At 32.2% G+C, this 23316-nt stretch overlaps 1 protein-coding gene across 1 annotated transcript; it reads right to left on the reverse strand.

Moving 5' to 3' along the window:
- Nucleotides 1–268: 268 nt before the first annotated feature.
- Nucleotides 269–17295, reverse strand: LOC133197864 (uncharacterized). The gene is made up of 3 exons (XM_061334052.1): nucleotides 17225–17295; nucleotides 9945–10101; nucleotides 269–1144 (listed from the first exon to the last, which is right to left on the reverse strand). Exons 2-3 carry the CDS (start codon nucleotides 10086–10088, stop codon nucleotides 269–271), a joined length of 1020 nt encoding a protein of 339 aa, XP_061190036.1. The 5' UTR covers nucleotides 10089–10101; nucleotides 17225–17295.
- Nucleotides 17296–23316: the final 6021 nt, after the last annotated feature.

Consider the following 23316-nt stretch of genomic DNA (forward strand, 5'->3'; position numbering starts at 1 on the left):
AAGTGAGCACAATATAATGGACAGGGGTGTTCAAGAAACTTTCATTAGGTTTGAATGAGTTTTTTTTTTTTTTTTTTTTTTTTTTTTTTTAGGAAACGTTCTCCCAACTAAGTTACTTATTAACTCGAAGTTGCCAATTTTTTCAGTTCAAAGATAAAACTGTCTATAAATCATGTCTACTTAATACATTCAATTTGTATTTTCCTAATACTAAATGAAGCGAAACACAATTTAATATTGAAAGACATTTAATATCATTTTTGACATGTTATGTTTGTTTGGGTTCTTCTCTATACATCAGGTAACCTAAATAAAACCACGGGTTCCCATTAATGACGCGTCTCTGCCCCGGTATATATAATTGCACTTCTACTTCTATTGGGTACTTTTTCCTCTCTTGTTGTGTATACATTGCATATAATATATGTTGTTCTACGTTCATTAATCCTTGTTTTAGATAGCGCATCACAGCCTTTTTATATTGATCATGGAACTTTAGAATAACATCTGGTGTTCCTAAGAAAAGTCCTCCGCCGATCCAATTCATATTTCCTAGAATTATAGTTCTTGCACTCGTCCGTTTCAAATCCGAATAGAACACACGAGTCACTCCGATTCGAGATTTATTAAAATCGTCTGGAACTTCCATCCAATATTTTCTTTCACGATAAACATTGTCCCTAAAATATCCAGCATCCAGCCAACAGTAAAAGTCTGTATCAAACGGATGTCTAGTCACAGAATCAGCCAAAACCTGTTGTTTAGAGTGGGTCAGACTTGTATATTCCGGGATATACGTGTTTGGATAATGGCGTGGGTATCCAGGGGTTGAATATATTTTCCGGATTTTTGGAATTATTTTAAAAGCCCATAACTCTGACCGATTTATATGAATTACTTCTGTATGTAAAGAGGCGTTTTTCCTGAGTTGCACGAAGAAGTCTGCATATGTTTTATTGTCTGTGTAGAACACTACAGGATTGAGCATGTACTGAAATGTTCTCATCCAAACATTATAGTCATTAGATTTCCGAATCGTACCTAGATTTCCTTTAGGAAAACTTCCAATATTAAAAAACGCGGTAACTACTGTGAGGCTCCTGTTTGTATCTTTTATCGAGTCAAAAAATTCTTCTGTTTCATTCTGAAAATAATTACGAAGAATATTCATCATATGAATCTTCTGCGTGTATATAAAGCTTTAGATAAACTTCTATTTCAATGCTTCATGTGAAATCATCGATCGATTCAAAATAAAAAAAGAGGAATTATTGGTTTGAATTGCTGAATACAAAAGTAGATCTTAACAAACTTCCGAAAATTGCTGCCCTATTAGATTAAAGAACACTAGGAAACTTAAATGAATTCTCGTTTTACTAGTAAGCAATTCAATCACAACCTGAAGAACCCAGCTGAAGATGTGTATCATATCATTTGCAAAAACAGTTTAGGTAAGTTTCAAAACTTTCTTGACATATCTGTATATCATGTTGTACATTTTTTAATTAACCTCCACCCAGTAATATAAATTCAAAGTTTACATCATGATACTCGAATCACGAGCATGACTTATAACTAGTTATAGTTAATGACCAGGAAGTTGTTGAACTTTTCAAATTCTCTGGTTACAATCTCCTCGAATAAAGATCCTAACATATCGATAGTCAAAAATGTATTAAATTTTGAATTGATTTTAATCACGTTTTCAAATTATTATTTAAACACAGTTTCTACTTTCATCTCATTACCATGTAGGGGACTTGGCATGAATAACTAACTATAGAATAACTAACTATAGAAATCGATGGGTTAATGAGGGTGGGTGGGTGGTTAACTCAATTACCAAACAGATTCACCTAATGAAATGAAATTAATGCTATTTCCTATAACGCTTCACAGAGCTCTTCTTTTCCATCGCATGATTTTTCAAAAATCTTAATTTTATGAAAAATATCATCTACAACCTTGTTTATTGAAATTCTTAATACAATAAACCACGTTGAAAGCGTATTTTTAGAGATATTGAGAGTTGAAATTCAAATACGGCAATATGCATATTTCAGTCGGATTTCGGCGAAATATTGCTCTGACGTCATACGCGAAAATTCAGTGATAGAGAGATGAGAAGTTGCACACTATTTACGGAGTTATCAACGACAAATGCAGCTTAATTATGAAAAATGCTGAAAAAATTAATTCCTAACGTGGTTTTTAATTACTATAGAAACATTAAGTAGTTCTAAAGTATAAGAATCTTGAGATATTTTCGTTTTTTTATTCCAAACATTTAGAATCTGTAGATCTGATTACGGCAATGTTTCGTGATCGGAAAATTATTTTTCAAGACCGGCATCCTTTACAAACATATGAAGGCATATTTGCATAAATTAATATTATGGTAAAATCGAAGAATGACAAAGTTATATAATATTAAATTTGTGAATCAAATAAGTTAATACATGTGATAAGATGACAAATCAAATGGTATTACGCTTTTAATTTCAAAAAATTTAGAAACATGCAATAAGTCTTTTAACTAATCTAAAAATGGCCACGACCAATCATCACCCTTAACTCGTTCTGATTTCTTATGTCCACTTAAGAGTCAAACTCTTTTGAAGAATTGCAAATATAAATGCGTCCGATTTAAAAGTCAAATAGGTATATAAAGAGTCAATCAGATCACGGCTTGATGTTAGCAAACATGCATCATTTTAAATATTTACTCAAGAGATTACGCTCTGCTACAAAATAAAGTGTAAATATAGAGAATGGTTGCTATATGACTGCAAAATAAAATTTTTGTTCACATGCATATGGATTTTCATTTTAAAGATTTTTACTTCTATAAACCCCATTCTCAAAATTAAATTTTCTCCTTAGGAGATATAAACAAATGCATAGTTTTTATCTGGCGTGTATTTCATTGAGCATATGGTCATTTGACAAGTTAAGAAATGTAGATTTTATCTAGATGTTATGAATCATTTGATTTTTTTCTTCATCTCCTACATGTAATCTTACATTGATTTTAATATTGTTTACTAGGATTATGACAAGTGACGCAGTTGTGCCTTAGGATCACATCTGTTGTTTTAGTCTCCCCCCTAGAAAAACATAAGTGAACTAAAGTTCACTATAATTTACTATAGTTAACTAAAGTATCAAAGTAAAAACTTTGGAACTTTGATTTACTATAGTGAAAACTTTGGAATTTTGATTTACTATAGTAAAAACTTTGATACTTTAATTAACTATAGTGAAACCCGTGGAATTATGTTTTTGATTCCCATTCTTGACATTTATGATATTTCATGGTCAAAATTCATAAAAGCTTCAGAGAACTTTTTAAAACCGGACCCCTCTCAAGACCCTTTTAAATTTTCAAGGTCAGAAGATACGTTCCTCAGAAAGAGGGTGTTGCAGAAACTCGTGATTATTCCCTAAATCGAGAAGGTCATTTAAATACTCACGACGCATGAAGAGTTATCTCTAAATATAGATAATGCTACGTAGATGGCTTTATTTCTACAGCGGGTATGTCCAGCTTGTTATAACAAAACATTTCACATTTTATGTTAATATCATGCATATTTTTTCCTAAATTAGACTCGCACATCAATTTGAAAGATGTACTGTAAAAAGCGTGCGTTAATATTTTTTCAATATATAAAAATGTGTCCAATAATTACGCTACTGATGCAGCCAATATTCAAAAAATTCCATTGAGTCATTTCAATTTAGTTGTTTCAAGTCAAATCTGAGCCACTAATTAATAGAACAATAATGAAACGAAATGCATATGAATAAATTAAATTATTTTAAATGATAGTACTTTATTTTTTAAGACATTGCCACTAAATAATAACATTAAATGTATGTCTTATTAGTTTTAGACACAATATCAAAGAAAACATTTTAATTCTGCATTTATTTAAAATATTACCCATTAACTTTCTGACATTCTCTCCCTCTCTCTTTCTCTCTCAAGAGAGTTGTTACATTGTACTTCCATTATCGTGTATAAGAAAAAAAATGTGTATACCAGCCATTCCAGGATTCGAACCCATTCTCAGGTAAAAAAAAAAAAAAAGAATCTTCGCATAGAGGCCACACGCTTTACCACTAGACCAGCTCCGACACTGAAGTATAGTGTGCTATTTTATGTACACGCTTTTCATTTCGGGTGGATAATAATTTTTCTTCGATTTTTGTGATTTTCAAAAATATGCCTCTTTGAAACAAAAATGGAAATGGCAGTTTTGAAGAAAATTCCTGTCTCTTTATGCGTATATCAAATTCATTCTGTTTCAAGGAGGCAGTTTTTCAGAACAATGGGGATTCCCTATTTGAAAAACAGAAAACTTGACTTTTTTTGCTATGTGACTAATTTACACTTCTTTTAATGGCAAATTGGTAGTCGATATGCATTTTGCAAATATTGTTCTACATTGTGCTGTATATACTGTTGTATCTGAAAAACAAGAGGCCCAAGGGCCTTAACGGTCACCTGAGTATGATACAACAATTTCAAGGATGCATAGAGTATTAAATGAACTGAAAGGTGAAGCTTTGTTGCCCAAAAGCAAGAAAAATAGGGTGATCATGATCAACAAAATAATTGGTCTTAATATTCATTAACAGTTCATAAATTAGGTTCTAATCTGTTCCCCATTTTATCACTATCACTATACAGTATATTAACAAATTATCAATGCTTCTGTACTATTTTAATCCTTTGTTGAAATCTCTTACATTGGCATCTCTTGGTCTTTGATGAATATTTAATAAGACAAGTAATTTTTGTCTCATTTTTATTTATCTACTACTTACAAGTCTATCTGATCATTAAAACTATGAAAGTACTTTTTGTATTATACAATAAAAGTTTTTGCATAATTCTCTTGTTCTATTTACCTTTCAAGTACATTATTTACAGTGATAAATTATCAAAAGTAAATGGCAAAGGGGAATAACTCCTCTCAGTAGAATACAAACTAATAGAGCCCTGGCCAGGACCAGAACACTTGACCAAATGGTCCAGATGTTCAAAAATCTGGTAAAAATTCCCTTCCTTATAAAAACTTTTACTCTGTTTGCCTCAGATATGCCCAGGTGCGGAGAAGATTTTTAAATAAATAATGCATTTTTACTACAGATTCACTATATTTTCAATAGAGCCCCAACCCCCCACCCCCAAAACACCAGAGCTTCTGACCCTGGGACCATATGTTTGCTCATCATCACTTTGTTTATCTGCTTAACACTAAGGAGCAAACAGGATTATTTAATAGAATTAATGCATTTTCACTAAATTATCAAGAGCCCCACCCTCACACCAGCACATCTGACCCAGGGGTCATGAAATTCACTACTCTGGAAGAAGCACACTTGCTCATCATAACTATACACTTAGCTTCTTTGCTTTTTTAACCAGAAGAAGAAAAGAATATTTTCAAAGAAATTTTGCTTTTTCACTTTATAATCAATAGAAGCCCCCCCCCTTCCCCCTCACCAGAACCCTTAAACCCGGGGTCATAAAATTCACAATTTTGGAAGAGGCATCCTTGTGTATCATAACAATGTACTTTAGTCTGTTTAAGCAATACCCAGGGGTAGAGAAGAAGATTTTCAAAGAAATAATTCACCTTCACTATAGGATCTATATAGCCCCGCCCTAGCACCAAAACTCCTGTCCCCGGGGCCATGAATTTCACAATTTTGGAAGAGGCATCCTTGCTTATCATAACAATGTACTTAGTTTGTTTAAATAATACCCAGGTGCTGAGAAAAAGATTTTTAAAGAATTAAAACATTTTCACTTCATAATCAATAGAGCCCCGCCCTAACACCAGAACCCCTGATCCAGGGGCCACGAATTTCACAATTTTGAAAGAGGCATCCTTGATTATCATAACTATGTATTTAATGTGTTTCAATAATACCCAGGAGTAGAGAAGAAGATTTTCAAAGAATTAATGCATTTTCACTATATAATCAATAGAGCCCCACCCTAACACCAGAACCCCTGACCCAGGGGCCATGAAATTCACAATTTTGAAAGAGGCACTCTTGCTCATCATAACTATGTACTTAGTTCCTGAACTTAATACCCAGGAGCAGAGAAGAAGATTTTCAAAGGATTAATGCATTTTCACTATATAATCAATAGAGTCCCGCCCTAACACCAGAACCCCTGACCCAGGGGCCATGAAATTCACAATTTTGGAAGAGGCACTCTTGCTCATCCTAACTATGTACTTAGTTAGTTTATTTAATATCCAGGAGCAGAGAAGAATATTTTCAATGAATTAATGCATTTTCACTATATAATCAATAGAGCCCCACCCTAACAGCAGAACCCCTGATTCAGGGGCCATGAAATTCACAATTTCTGAAGAGGCACTCTTGCTCATCATAACTATGTTTTTAGTTAATTTCTTTAATACCCATAAGCAGAGAAGAAGATATTCAAAGAAATAATGCATTTTCACTATATAATCAATAACCCCCCCCTTCACCAAAACCCCTGACCCAGGGGCAATGAAATTCAAAATTTCTGAAGAGGCACTCTTGCTCATCATAACTATGTACTTAGTTAGTTTATTTCATACCCATAAGCAGAGAAGAAGATTTTCAAAGAAATAATGCATTTTCACTATATAATCAATAGAGCCCCCCCCCCCTTTCACCAGAACCCCTGACCCAGGGGCCATGAAATTCACAATTTTGGAAGGGGCATTCTTGCTTATCATAACTGTGTACTTAGTTTATTTTATACCCAGGAGCAGAGAAGAAGATTTTTGAAGAAATAATGCACTTTTACTATATGATCTATATAGCCCCACCCTAGCCCCAGAACCCCTTACCCTGGGGCCATGAATTTCACAATTTTGGTAGAGGGCTCAATGCTTATTACAATCATGCTAACAGTTTGACTGCTTGATGTCCAGGAGTAAAGAAGAAGATTTTTAAAGATTGCATTAATTTTAGTGGTTTTTGCCCCACCCCTCAGGCCCCAGGGGGGCAGGGACCATGAAATTCACAAATTTTGTCCCCCTTCACCCATAGATGTTATATGCCAAATTTGGTTGAAATTGGTTGAGCGGTTTCAGAGAAGAAGCTGAAAATGTTCAAATGTTAACGCACAACGCACGACGCACGCCGACGGACGAAAACGGATAGCAATAGGTCACCTGAGTGACTCAGGTGACCTAAAAATTAAGACCATTTTCTGTTACTTGAAAATTTTCTTTTAAACTGCTACAGCTTTAGGGAAAATAACAAAAGAACTGCAACACCCTCTTTGTTTTGTATATCTTTGTAATGTATAAAAAATATGTGTAATTTACGAGTATAATTACCTTATGATTTCTAAACTGGTTTCTAAGTGTCTTTAAAAAAACGCTGAAAGTTTTGATATTGACAATTTATTCCCGGAAGGATTATATAGGAAACATTATCATTTGGTATCTTGCACAAATGCCTGGTAAGGTACCTCAATTTTTGTGAGTAAACATGTTAAAGTAGCAATACTTCAATGATAAAATCTTGGGAAAAAGAGGGTGTTGCAGAAACTCGTGATAATTCCCTAAATCGAGAAGGACATTTAATACCCACGACGCATAAAGAGTTATCTCTAAATATAGATAATCAGGGGCGGATCCAGGAATTGAAGTAACGGGGGGCGCAAAAAGTAGAGAGGGGGGCTGGGGGCCGCCTTGAGGCCCCCAGTGGGCTCAGGGGGCGAAGCCCCCGGGAGTTCCTGGATTCTAGAGATTTTGTAGGGTAAAAAAGGTCTGCCGAGTAGACATTTTTACATTTTATCGACGAAACTACGATTAATGAAAAAAATTAATTAAACGAAAAATTAAACTTTGACAGTTTTAGGGGGGGGGGCTCGCCGGATGCGCCCCCCTTAAATCCGCCACTGATAATGCTATGTAGATGACTATTTATACGGCGGGTATGTCCAGCTTGTTATAACAAAACATTTCACAGCTGTTCAATATATATATATAATCACGCTGTTGATGCAATATCCAAGAAATTCCATTGAGTCATTTCAGTTAAGTTGTGTCAAGTCAAATCTGAGCCACTAATTCAAGAACAATGATGTAACGAAATGTGTATGAAAAAATTGAATTATTTAAGATGATAGTACTTTATTTTTTAAGACATCGCCACTAAATAATAACATTAAATATATGTCTTATTAGTTTTAGATCACAATATCAAGGAAAACAATTTAATTCTGCATGTATTTAAAATATTACACATTATTTAATTAATATTACCAATTCTGACATTCTCTTTCTTTCTCAAGAGAGATGTTACATTGTACTTCCATTATATAAAAAAAAATATGTATACCAGTATATATACCAGCCATTCCAGGATTCGAACCCATTCTCAGGTAAAAGAACCTTTGAATAGAGACCACACGTTTACCACTAGGCCATCTCCGACACTGAACTATCTTCTGCTATTTTATGTGCACATTTTGCAGTTCGGATGGATAATAATTTTTACTCGATTTTTGTGATTTTCAAAAAAATGCCTGTTTGAAACAAAAATCGGAAATGGCAGTTTTGAAGAAAAACCCCGTCTCTTTATTTGTATATCAAATTCATTCTCTTTCAAGGAGGCAATTTTTCAGAACAATGGAGATTCCCTATTTGAAAAACAGAAAACTTGACTTATTTTGCTATGTGACTAATTTACACTTCATTTAATGGCAAATTGGAGGTCGATATGCAGTTTCTAAATATTGCTCTACATTGTGCTATATATACCGTTGTATTTTAAAAAGTTGAAGACCGTTTTCTGTTAATTAATTTTTTTCTTTTAAACTGCTACAACTTTAGGGAAAATAACAAAAGAACTGCAACACCCTCTTTATATATTATTTAGGAACGTATCGTCTGTCCTTAAGGTGAACCAGATTGGAATTATGGCCTTTTTAAATTTTAACGTAAATGGTAAGAGAGTAGTATTGCATGTGCAATACTCTCAGAAAGCTTGTTTACCTAGGTATTCACTGAAAGCGTAGGGTAATAATTTTGGGTCTATCTGTCCGTCTGCCTGTCTGTAACATTTCGTTTCCGGATGACTAAGTCCTTTAGAATTTGCAATGAAACTGTTATACAATGTAACTCCTTATAGCTAGAAGAAGACCCATAATGGTTTTGAGGTCAAAAGATCAGAGATTCATATTGCATTAAATGACTTCCAGATAACAAGTTTAGTTCTCTTTTGAGTGTTTGCATCATGAAATAAGTAACGAGTCTCTACCTTATTTGATTTCGAGGCGAAATGCTGGTTTTTCAATAATTGTTAATGATTGAATAATATGTACTTTTTTTTTTACTTAAGGAAAGTCTTCTTTATTCTTAAATATTTTATTAAATATTGATTGTAAATTGTGAACACTTATGCAGCCTAGGATTGATCCCTATATGTAATTAGAATGGTTATTGAAAATCCTTAAACAGAAAATTCTCCCAAAAAAACAAAAAACAAAAACAATTAAAACAAAACAAAAAACAAAAACAAAAAAACAAAAAAAAAAAAAAAAAAAACAAAAAAAAAAAACAAACAAAAAAAAAAAAAAACGTGCTACTACGTACTATCATCCATAAATGTCTTGCTTATTTTTTATGCCCTTGTCTTTTACAATGATATTCAATGAACCATAAGTTTGGGGCTAAATTAGTAGATGTCTTAGTACGAAGGGAGAGTGGGAAAGAGGACAATATATAAATCACTGACATTAAATAAAAGTAATATTTTATAATAATGATACATAAAATTATAAAATTCTGTTTACTTATACAGTTCTACAATGACTATATCAAAAGGTTGTTAATTCATAATATTTTTCTTAAAAAAATAAAAAAGGTTGTTAATTCAAATATTTTTCATAAAAAATAAAGGAAATCTACCACAAGCTTGAGGTAATGTCTGATGGCTTTAATCGGGGAGGACTGGAACACGGTTTTCTTGAGCTGGTGATTCTGGCTGATGTGAAAAACGGCAATAACAATCAATAGGAAACTAATGGCTAACACCAGCAAGGCCTTCTTCATTGTTTAAATACAGCTAGACCTGTAGAATATAAAATTGTCACTGAGATTCTGATATGAATTATAAGCTATCTCCTGGAGACCGAAAGCTTAACACACGGCTCGGTATAAGTTTATTGTCGCATTCATTATAAATCAGAGGAACCTTACAGAGCTGACAGTGTCAACAGATGTGTGAGGATCTTGTTCCTATATCAAGGTTTAAAAGTCAACCCATCATGATGATGTAAACTTCCCCGTGTAAAAGGAAGAAAGACCTTTGGAGCAAAAACGTGTGCTTAATAGGGAATTGAGAACATCCGGTGCAATCAGTAATTCAGACTCAACTATTTAGTCAGTGCTTCTATATATACTGTTACGAGATTTGAAAAAAAAATACTCTTGTAATGTATGAAAATGTTAAGGTGTCTAAGTTTATCGATTTATTGAAGGTGATAATGTAATAATGAGGGGGGGGGGGGCAAGAATTTGTAATATTATGTATACGAAAGAAAATAAATAAATAAATAAAATATATACACCAGAAACTCTAAATGTAATATTATGAAAGAATAAATAAATAAATGTGATGTACACAAAAAACAATGAATAAATAAATATAATCAAAAGTTTTGATGGATTTTATATCTCTGTTTAGGTTAAAACTGGTTCACAAAGCATTATTTTTGAGTCAAATTAAAACTTAAGCCAAAACCAAATGGGAAAATTTTGGTGGACACACGCAGAATGTACACACTTTAAATCCAGCACCGATTACCCTCATATTTCTGATAACAAACAAAACTGGATCTTGATGTAAATATATGAAGCACATACCTCTTTAATTAGATTGACATTTAAAACTATTGGTTAAGATTTGATTTGATAATTTTGACGTGATATAATGATGTACACATGGTATGATGATATAGACATAATATGATAATTTACAAATAATTAATATAATGATATAGACTTGATATAATAATAAAGACATGAAGATATATACATGATATGATGATGTATATGTAAATGATGATATAGACATGATATGATGATACAGACATGATGTGATGATGTAAACATGATATGATTACATGTATGTAGACATGATATGATTATGTAGACATGACATAATGACGTAGACACAATAAACTCTAGACATAATATAATGATATAGACATATTATGATGTCGACATATCATTTTGTGGAGATGCTATGTAAACATTATATGATGAAAGAAAAAGTGAGCAAGCTCACATACCCCACCCTCCCCCAAAAGTCGACAATGCAACACGTAATGAATGGCACAGTGCATTTTAAATACACAGTATAATTCAAAAAGGGGCATTACTTGCAAAAAATCATCACATCAAAACTTCTTGCATATAAGGACATTTAAATCTTTGTATGTTACAAACTTAATTGGGCTAAAGTTTCTAGATACTTAAATAATGGAATCAAAATTTCTTGGTAATATACAAATCTATACATTATGTCTGAAATACATACAAAGTTTCAGGAAATTCAGTGCATGAGTTATGCTGACAAACTGTTATTTAAATTCCTCAGTGATTTCGATTTGGTAATGAGTGCAAGTCCATGTCCAACACATGACAATTTACACATTTAAATAATTGATGGAAACAAGATTATGATGTAGTCAAATGAATTTGTTTATATTCTGTACTTATGAAATTATTTAAGGCAAAGCACCAATTTGAGGGGGGGGGTGAGAACTATCCAAGATTTTGTGTGTGTGTGTTAAATCATTAATATTTTGATCTCAAAATCAATAGGGGTCTTTTAAGGTCATAAAATATTCACATAAAATTTCATTACAAAAGCTGATTCCAGTGGATTTCCTTATGACCTAGCTGGAAAGTTTCTTCAATAATAGGCAAAACTCTTAAGGCAAAAATAATGGAATCGGAATTTCCTGGTGAAATGCACATTTCCACACTGTGTACTAAATATCTGCAAAGTTTAACCAAATTCTGTGCAGCAGTTGAAGAAGAGTTGCACTAACAAACTGTTCATCTCTATATTCAAGATATAGCCAAAAATCTAAGTTGAAAAGAGCCGAAATTCCCAGAAAATAATGGAACCGGAATTTCCTGGTAATATGCACATCTACACACTGTGTACTAAATATGGAATCAAATACCACATATAATAATGCACTTTTAGTATCAGCTTTCAAAAAGGACAAAGAATTAGCTCTGAAAAAGGGTTATACTTCATGGCAAAGCAAGATTTTCAATCTTCAACAAAAACTAAACTTGACTTCTTTAAATATTTCCCATTAGGATTTGAGGTTTAAGTTAAATAAAACTTTTGTTGATATGACCTTTGAACAATTGAGCAAAATCCCATCTTCTAACTCAGGAAAACTTTATTTTTATAGTAAAATCTTAAACTGCACTGATTATAAATAGCTGGATTACTTAAAGTTTCCCTTAAAAAAACATGAAAGATCACAGCTAACAAAATTAAGAATCAGTGCACATTCACTATTCATTGAAACAGGTAGATACTGTAAACCAATAATCCCTAAGGAAAAACGTTTATGCTATGCTTGTAAATTATTGGTTGAGAATGAAAACCATTTTGTACTTTACTGTCCTGTGAATGACAATCTTCGATTTCAATATTGTGATATTTTTGATGGTAAATTATACTGTGGTACTGATCCCATTAAAGAAATTGTTAACCCATGTGAATATAATACTACAAAACGTTTATTTATCTACTTAGATAAATGCTTTATGCAGAAGAAACAATGCCAAGGTCTATAAGGAACTGTGTAAAATTGAACTGCATGCAATTATGTTATAACATCCTTCTCTTTTTTTTTCTGTTATCTGTCATTTGATTTCTTATTTTGACTGTATGCCAACATGGTGATGTCAATGAACTGAATTGAATTGAATTGAAATATCTGCAAAGTTTGACGAAATTCTATGCAGCGATTTATGAGGAGTTGCGCTGAAAAACTGTTCATCTCTATATTCAAGATATGGCCAAAAATCTAAGTTGAAAAGTGCCGAAATTCCCAGAAAAAATAAAGGAATCTGAATTTCCTGGTAATATGCACATCTACACATTGTGTCCTAAATATCTGCAAAGTTTGACGAAATTCTGTGCAGCGGTTTATGAGGAGTTGCGCTGACAAAAAAAAAGAAAAAAAAAAACAGGACTGACGGACTGACTGACTGACTGACACATTGACTGAAAGACTGACTGACGGACGGGTCAAAAACATTATACCTCACGCAACTTGTTGCGTGGGGTATAAATATATACAGGATTTGATGATTTATTTTGTAGATAGTGATACACAGTATCCTTTCTTTATTGCTAATTTTAATGTTTCCTTGTAATCTTCTTATGATATAACTTGAAACTCCTACATTATTCAACATAATATAATATCATTCTAAGAATATGTTCGTTTATATGTGTAAATAAATTCAAGGTAGTCTCGGGTTACTTTTCAAACCAAATCGTAAACCTAACCCACGTACATTAATTAGAATCTTTAAAAAATTGTCTTTAATACTTAGAAAATAAAATCCTCAAGTATTAGATTTCAATTTTAATGCCAGGAAGAAATTCATGAACAGTCAGTGAAAAATAAAAGAATTTTAATTTGCTCAAAAAATTAAAAAAAAATTCCTCCTTGAAATAGTTCACATACAATTAATTTTGAAAAAAAAATCTTAAGTTATGGATCCACATACCCATTCATTTAAATCTAGAAAAATGTAAGGAAGTCCCTCTCTCTCTCTCTCTCTCTCTATATATATATATAGAGAGAGAGAGAGAGAATGCTTATAAGGGAATAAAAAGTTGCAAGCGCTGCAGAAAAAATTACACAAAGCTTTGAAGCGGGTTTTTACCAAATTTGGGTTAGCATATTGTACGAATGTGGATTTAAAACAAGTAAAAATACTTATATTTCTAGTGAGGAAAAAAATCATGCCCTATGTATGCCGGAAAATTCTTTTGTGACTTAGTAAATAAATTAGGTGTGCATTGTAAAATAAGGAAAAAATTATTTGAGAATAATTATTGCATTTTAGTGTTTTTTTCCTAAATAAGATACGCTTAATTTGAATTTAAACCCCTATTAATTCGGTGCATCTAATCTTGTATTCTGTGCTTACAGGACTCTCGCGCCTCTGATCAGGACGCAAAACTGTCCGAAGAAAAGTTCACTAAGACAACATTACTTAAATCAGTTAGAACAAAGCACCATGTTAGAAAAAAAATCATTTTATGTAACTGAGAAACGTCTAAGTACAGATATCTTTCATAGGTAACAAAAAACAATGCTTTGTTATAGACTTGCTTTGTTATAGACTCTTAGTAAGAGTATTTCCCACGTCATGTTTTCTGCTGAGGGTAGCATCAAGTCAACTGATTTAAAAAACAATGGATTCGTTTGGACGAACTTTTTCACTGTTGTCATGGAAGCAGAAAGTTGAGAATTTTCTTTTTAATGTCTTTCCTGGAAAGGTATTTCAAACTGCATTATATTGATGAATAAAGGTCTCCCCAACTTTTTGGGGTTTAAATTATTCAAAAAAAAAAAAAAAATGCCGTTAACATGAAACAAAAAAAGGAGTCAGTTTCTGAAATTGTCATTATTTCCGTCAAACTTTGAAAGAAGAGGAGGAGGGTCCTTGTGTAAAATGTATATCAAAATATATTATTAAAACATTGCGAGGTCATTGTTTACACAATAAAGATGGGCACATATGCTATTTTTTTTATGCACGAGTGGAGAAAAATAGAATGCGTGAGAGCGAGATGCCTGCTATAAAGCTTTACCCAACATTATGCAGTCATCTGTCACAAGCACTCAAGCTGAGTATAGCATGCTTTATATCTCAGTTTGAAGACTCCATTGAGGTTCGTCTTTGCTACATTGTCTTCTTATAAAGGTAATAATCGCCCTTCTATACATAATCCGCTCTGTGTAGGTGTGATGAGGCTTTGCTTGATATAAGATGAAGGGAACAGCTGAGACAGTAGTATTTCCATTAAGTTTTATTGACAATTTTTATTAATTTACTCTGGGTTTATTTGTTCAAACGTTATAAACTCTGTTACAAATATTATACATGTATGTATTTTCAGTCTTATACAAAAAAAAACTTCCAAATTAGAATAGTTAACGTGTTTATATAAACTTTGTGACAATATTTTTAATTCTTGAATGGTAGCTGAAATACAAAGAGATGAATGAAGCATATAACTAGATGCTCTTTTCCGCTTTTGTATATAATAAATAAAAGCGTATGTACAGAGTATTGATGAACAATAAAAATCACTGTTGCATACTTAAAAAAGGAAATCACTTAAAAATAATATACTCAGTTACTTTTCCTTGGTCTAAGACAATATTAGTAGTACTTGCATTGATTATTACACCGTAGCAATTTCAAATCAAAGGGCAGATTACTCTTACTGCATGAAAGGAACTTATAGAAAGCCCTTAAAGCCCAGAATGGTTGACCAGATGCCTTGTTGCGGGTATCGATATGCAGGCTGCTGCCCAATCCAATCAAGTTTCTTTATTTTTGGTAATATATTTTTTCATGAATAAGATACTTATTAGGTCAAATTCATCCAAATTTTAAATATCCTTCGGACACAATGAAACAATTACCCGATAAATTATACTTTAAGGACATACGCAACGTACCTTACCTACTGATAATTTTTCAAGATATTCTTAATTTAAGATTATAGTGCCATCAGATGTTCGTAGACAAAAAATCAGCATGCATTACCAGGGGTTTTGAAAAAATATCAATTGATGAAAATTCTTGTATAATTCAAAGAAAAATATACAAAAATTACTAAACATGTATTCTAGATATTTTGTTTATCCAAATTTGTTCTAGAAGAAGTATACAACAGCATATATAGACATTAAAATGTAGCACACAGTTCCTTTAAGTATTGGAACTCTTCAACTCCAGGGAAAAAGACAATAAAGTTCAAACTACGTTGCGTATGTCCTTAAAAAAAAACATGTATTACGTGAAAAAAAACCCACTATTTTTAAACAAACTATAACTTATCAAATACGAACATGTGGCATTGATTATCAAAGTTAACTGATATCGGGCTAAACATGTAAGTTCGTTAGACTGTGCGATATTGTTTAATAAATGGGTATTTTATTGGTTTCAAGTTTATCTGATTACCTCTTGACCAATTATCAAGGTGACCAGCGCGATGAAATAAAAGATTAACGATCAAAGATGGGATCATTACATATCTGACCTTATTTACCCATGTAAATATGTCAGCTGGCCCCTAAAAGAAAAGTCAGATATAATGTATACGGTTAGGGACTTATATTTACTTGCCATTTTAAGATGCCTCATGCTATCTATGCAATATATCAAAGAAAGTGTGCGTGAATGTAAGGAACTTTAAAATTTTGATAGATTAACTGAAAAATTGCAATACATACCGAAATAAATAAACAACTCAGCTCCCCTCCAAATGACTACTTTTATACCTTCTTCTTCGTTTTAGACAGTGTGAAGAAATTTTATCAATATTAAGCCTTATTGTAAGTATATAGAAAGTAACCTTGTTACATGGATATGCTGTGGCTTATCGTATTTCTTGTAAAGGAATAAAGAAAAGTCAATGAAAACTGACGTAGATGCAAAAGTGATAGTTAAGAGTATTAACTAAGATAGCGCTAGAAGTATATGCTGCTAATCGAGTGGATGAACTGAAAAAGTGAAACTATACATACAGCTCAAATATAATTTATTCGATGTCGAAACATGCGATTCAACCCAAGGTACAGATGATTGGAGGAAATTTTATGATCATTTAATACTGCTGGTTTAAAGATAGACTAGATTGGATTTTCACTGCGTTATCAGGTACACATGAAAAATTTCATAATAAAGTCATTTTTCTTATCTTATTTACCGGTCCTAGATAAGAGTTTGGCAAAGAAGCCTTACAATGGGTAGGGGTGAGGGGTTACATATTAAATTCTAAACAAATTTTCATCCCCCACCCCACCAGAAAAAAATCACACCATCATGGAACAGTCAAAATGTTAGAAAAAATATAAAGTCTGAACTACTTCGTTAATTTAAGGAAAATTTCGCCTTACCTTGTTTCATGATGAGTAAGTTCCTATTTACAAAAACAGAGCCACATGAATTGAACTGATAACGCCCAAAGACGATAGTCTCTTATCAGTAGACCGAATTGGGTAGCCATATCTCGGTCGCGCATGCTCTCTATAAACGTAAATATGACCAACACACTGGGCAACTAAAAAATGTTATTCATGTTTCCATCTGTTATTGAAATGTTGTTTTACTACGCAGTTAACGGATTTTTAGAAATATGGTCATTTCAAAGTAAGAGGGGTTAGTGTTTGGATCAATTTCTATATGGGTACTCGTATACTGTAAACCGCATGATCTCCTATCGATGTAAGAAAACAGAAAATAGGAGTGACGTATGATTAATCTTGTGAAATATTATGTGAGTCCTGCTTGATTTTCTTCAATTTTCAAAACACTTGACACATTTAAGTCCACAGTATTTTAATTAGAAGTAATGTTTTGCTGCTATTTCTATCAAATTGACCACTAAACATATAACAGATTTCATTTTAAAGTCAACCCTCTGAGAGGTATCACGTAAAAGGATCTAAGCTTTTACAGTCTGAGCACTTGTGTAAATGTCTATAATATGACATCCTCTTTTTTGGCCGGAATTCTACAGTGGTTAAACAACTTTAAATTGGTGAAACCACACGCAATTTCTGCATGTTGCAAAAACATTTTAATGCATGCGGAACTTTGTACCATTTTCTACAAGTATTGCACTCAGTTTGATTAAAACTAGTTCCCCTATAAATGTAGTTCAATACTAGCTGATTTTTCACAATCTCAAGCAGTATGCTTAAGAAGCAAGGTATAGGATCAAGCAAAATCTGATTGATGACTTAAAAATCTAATTGAATTGTAATTCCTTTAAGCTTTTGGGAATTTTTACAAAAATTAGAAAATATAATGATTTCTAATTATAGACCTCGAAAAATCCTGCAATAAAAGTACTTGTGTCCTGGGTCAAAAAGAGATTCAACTCCAACAGGAAGATTACCATCATTAAAACGCTCGTTATTCCAGAATTTATACATTATTCTCAGCATTTCCAGATCCACCAAAAGAATTACTGAATATAAGATCATAAAAATTTATTTCAATTTATTCTATGATTATCAAGTGAAAAAAGTGAATAGAAATACATTAATCGGTAAAAATGGTGGACTAATAAATATGATGCATTTACCCCTCCTTTATATTATAAATTATGTATCATGGCAGCAATTATTAATGTAATCAAAAAAGAAATCAACTTTGTATTTTATTCAATTGTTAAAAACATTGGCAGTGATTTTTTGGAAGAAAAAGAAGTGTCATAAAAGCTTTATTGAAGTTTTTTTTTTAATTCTTTGAATATTTTAGATTACTTACCTATTGATATCAGAAGTTTTGTGAATGTTAAAAATATTGAGTTTTTATACTTAATGGGTGAAAACATATTTGAGGATGCGCCACGAGGTACCTGAACAATCTAGGACATCCAGTGGGCGATTTGTTAGTGTTTTATGATATTAATAACATGAATTCTTGATTAAACTTATCTTTTAATATCAAATATTTTTTTATGTCAAGAAATCATGCAAGAAATCGATTTTTTGATATCAAAACTGTTTTTGTTAAAAAAAAAGGCTCAAAAATACGTTAACAACGCCTCTTATAGCAACAGAAGCGGTGCCATTTTTCAATGTAACCCCCCCCCCCCCCAAAAAAAAAGAACACTAGTGGAGGTTTCAGTCAATGAACACCTCAGAAACAACCACTTTATTTTTAGTAACAGAATTCAATCCAATACTCCAAGAGTTTCCAAAGGGAGATAATTGAGAATATAGGAAATAAGGCTCTAAATCTCCAGAAAAGTTGGACCAGAAATCAAAATTTATGTACAGAAACCATTCCTAAATGTATGTAGTAAAGATTCATTTCTTATGCAATGACCTTCGAGCCTAGATGGAGGCTACAACTGGGATCCAAAAATTTATATAAGAAAGCAGATCCACTGCAATAAATAATTATACGCGAGAATTGGTGAATGTTCACTGAATTGTCTACGGTCTTGTGAGCTTCTATGAAATATCTGTCCACAAATAGTAGACAAGTGTATCATTTTATCTGATTATTTAAATCTGATCCTTTGATATATATATACATTGCAACACAAGGAAATCCTTTTATAGCGATCTATGTGAACGTATCAGAGGATCTGATTTTATTCAGATTGCTTTCACTGCGTTGACCCTGAGGTCCACGCAGAAAATATATAAGCGAGGTTAAACGGATGCGATGGGCTTACGCCAGGCATGCGCCAGAACACTAGACATTTCGCCCCGTAGGACAACCTTTTCTTAGGACATTTAGCCCTATACCAATTAGAAATAGCCAATTTTTGGCAAACCTCGCTTAAAATCTGTACATCGTATTTATGAATTCATTAGCGTATCAAACATTCGAATCTATTGTTTTATACATATATCCTGTATGTAAATAAAACATATTGTTCTATAATTATGTATATGGATTGTAAAATTTATAAGATCGGGGTTTCTATGATACAAGCATTTTAAAAAGGAGGAAGAATTTAGATTGCTTTGCAGCTTGAATTAAAAACTTAATTCAACGATAAGGCTTTAAAAGATAGGACAATCTTCACCAGCATCAATTTTGAGCATTTAGGCTCGTTAGACGCAATTACAGTTTGAGCGGAATAAGGGGGTTGAGGACCTGACATATTGTTGCATTGAAAAAAGTTCATTTGACGTTTCTTGAGGGAATACGACCGTAAATGAGCATTAGATCTCTAATGTATAGTTTATACTGGCACCTGTAAATTACTCTCCGGGATCCTTTTCTGTAGTAAGGTATATACTGGCAAAATTATTGGGAAGGTGCATGCCCCCCCCCCCCCCGATCCTATAGGCCTGGCATCATATGTAAACTGTAAACTTCAAAAGAGCTGTTTTCTCTTTCAAGGAGAACAACACTGATTGAAACTGGACAATATTTTAAAATCTAAACTCGAGCAAAGCAGTTCACATGAGGGGTATTTGTGATAGATGGATGACCCCATTTAAAGGACAAGGCTACATAAAGTAAACAGTGGATGCCTTGATCAAGTATTGATATCCAGGACGTGCTTCTATAATCTATTATTACAGTTTTAGTTATTAGACTATAACATTGATTTAGTATGAAAAAGTTTACACGTTTCGAGATAAAAGAAATCTTTTTTATAACACATTTTCATTACAACAAAAAAAAGAGAACTTCTTTTAGATTTCTGTTAGAAAAACAGGCCTATGGTCCACGTATTGCAGTCCTTTTAGAAGAACACAACTCTTTAAATATCATTTCCACATATTATAAGAAACCCTAGTGACACTGGGGTATCATTTTACGATCATGTGATAGAATACTGTATCAAAATTATAAGGGAGTTTACCAAGGACATTTTCTGTAATTCGAAAAAAACCCCTCTTTTTTGCCCATGCTTTTAAGTGTTTTGACTAGTTGTCTACTCTTTATCCTTTTGCTACCTCTCTCCATTACAAATACATATACAATGTATATGACAGTCAAATGGATGATGTCTAATTTAAGGAGGATCTCTACACCTATGAAGTATAAATGATTTTTTTTTAATGATTTACTGTATTTTTCATTATTTTACAAAAAACATGAGAGAGAGAGAGAGAGAGAGAGAGAGAGAGAGAGAAACTGATTCAATTAAATAAATTCTTCCATGACTCCCAGGCCTCATCAAATTTTTCTTGTTCATTATTTTTCTTTGCTATTACTTTATTAGTGTCATATAGTACTTTAATGGAGGACATCAACCCCTTCAAAGAAAGAGTGTAAATATATAAATGATTTTTGTTTCATGCATTTGTTTCTAATAATAGACTCAATATCCAATAAAATAAAGCTCCAAAGTATTTAACTTTATTTTTTGGAAATATTTCAATTTATTTTGTAGAAACCCCTTGATTCTTTATTTTTAAAAGCCTTATGCTTTAATTTTCTATTCAAAGTTTAATTTTATAAAATCTTGAAATGAAAACCAACAAAGTTATAAATGAAATCTACATAATTTTTATTTGAATTTACAATAATAGACAAAAGAAAAACTAAAACAGCATTTTCATAAGAACTGGTCGGATTTCCTGCAAAATCTGAAAATAAATATAATACCGGTATCAAAGGGTTAAAAGGATGAAAAAAAAAAATTGAATGAAATTGAAAAATTGACGAAAATTTTAACCATCACAAAAATTTAGGTGTCAAAGATCCGTTTAGAGAGTGGTCTCAAATATCTTGGGCTCAAATATATTTAATCTAATTCTTCCAAAACTTGCACAGGCATTGAAAAAAGGAATTAATAGGTACATGCCAAACTAGGACATCGAAAGAAGTTCGTATTGTATTGTTTTTGAATGAATTTAAGCGAAGATCCACACGTTTCTAGTCATGTAAAGGGAATTCATAGTATTGAGAAAGGTAGATTTACTTACCGTTTTCATCCAACTTGTATGTACATGTATTATCCTGTGCTACGGATGACATGACACGTAAATGGTCAAAAGCGGGTTAAAGATATTCGTATAACGAAATTCTTACTTTGTTTCAAATCTGCACGTTTTCGATACAAAACAGCTGATAATCGATGTTGATTAAACGTTTGAGTTAAAATAATTCCACTTATTATCGAAGCGTTTTGGTGATTTCACGAAAAGTTTCAATTTCACTGGGTACAACCACACATGCGGGGTGTATACTTGTTGGGAACAGGGTGTCTCCTCTAGGCGATGGGAAGGTGATACATATGCTTTATCTGTTTAACTTTTCATCTTTTGATTTATTTCACTGGAAAGCATATGCTTTTGGTGAGAAGCATCAATTTAGGACTTTATGGAAACATATGATTGGGTTTGACACGCAATGATCAAATATCATGGTGACAGGGCTTTGGTTTATCATAATTAAATTTTTATTACTTATAATCATATTTTATTTTACTAAATTATATTGTTTATGAATAAAAAGTTGAAACTGAATATATTGACAAACAATTCATGTTTAATGAAAGGCTACATTGGCCACTCTCATCGCCTCGGTTGGATAGTCTTAGATTCCATTCAAAATATAGCTAGTATACTTCTCGCAGGTTGTGTTATACCCGGTGGTTTATCGGTGTTCTGTGATAATCAGTTCATTTCGGACCAAAATGGCGTTTCAAACGGAAGTACGCCATGTTGTGACATTGAAGAGGGCCCCCTTAATCCAAAAATACACCTTAGTGTAAGTCTGGAATACACATGTGTGATTCAGGAATGGACGAGAATTCAGACAAAATACAAATCGATGAGAGGTTTGAAATTTAATTTGTTTTATTAGATATCATAATTTAACGAGATGCTCAATAAATACAGATGAAATGATTGTTTTGCTGACTTTAAAAAAAGATTGAAAAATTACAAAATACACAATTATACAATGTACAATCCAAGAGAGACAACTCCCTCAAACACTTATACTGTCCAAGAGAGACAACTCGCTCAGACATCATATTTTTGCGTAAAGCACGGAACAGTTTAATTGAAAAAAAAACACCCATATATATATATATATATATATATATATATATATATATATATATATATATATATATATATATATATATATATAAACTAGATGTACTATAGTACGACTGTAGAGCGATAGATATACTAATATTTATTTCGTAAATTGTAAGTATTGGTTCCCTCGCTATTGTTCTAAAAAAAATAACTACATATATTCCTTAATTTCGTTTTGCCTTCATTTACCTAAATTCAAACCAATTTTCATGAAGACCCAGCTCTACAGTGAAAGTTTGGATTCATATGTAGATTTCATAGTCCAACATACTTTTTTGACTTCATAGAGGTAGATTGAGCGTCAGATTAGTAACTGAAATTATGTCAGGTTTGAATCAATGTCAGCGTATGTGACATATATATATATATATATATATATATATATATATATATATATATATATATATATATATATATATATATATATATATATATATATATATATATATCACGTA

This window comes from Saccostrea echinata, unplaced genomic scaffold, assembly GCF_033153115.1.
Source record: "Saccostrea echinata isolate AGI-Se365-2 ecotype Australia unplaced genomic scaffold, CSIRO_AGI_Sech_v1 ptg000001l, whole genome shotgun sequence".
In the NCBI taxonomy this organism is placed as follows: Eukaryota; Metazoa; Mollusca; class Bivalvia; order Ostreida; family Ostreidae; genus Saccostrea; species Saccostrea echinata.

What these genes read in the sequence shown, in the direction of transcription:
- LOC133197864 (XM_061334052.1), bottom strand. Translation starts at nt 10,088, where the DNA reads ATGAAGAAGGCCTTGCTGGTGTTAGCCATTAGTTTCCTATTGATTGTT. An exon ending in GACATTACCTCAAGCTTGTG is followed by an intron (nt 1,145 to 9,944) that starts GTAGATTTCCTT and finishes AATTATTTTCAG; the next exon opens with AATGAAACAGAAGAATTTTT.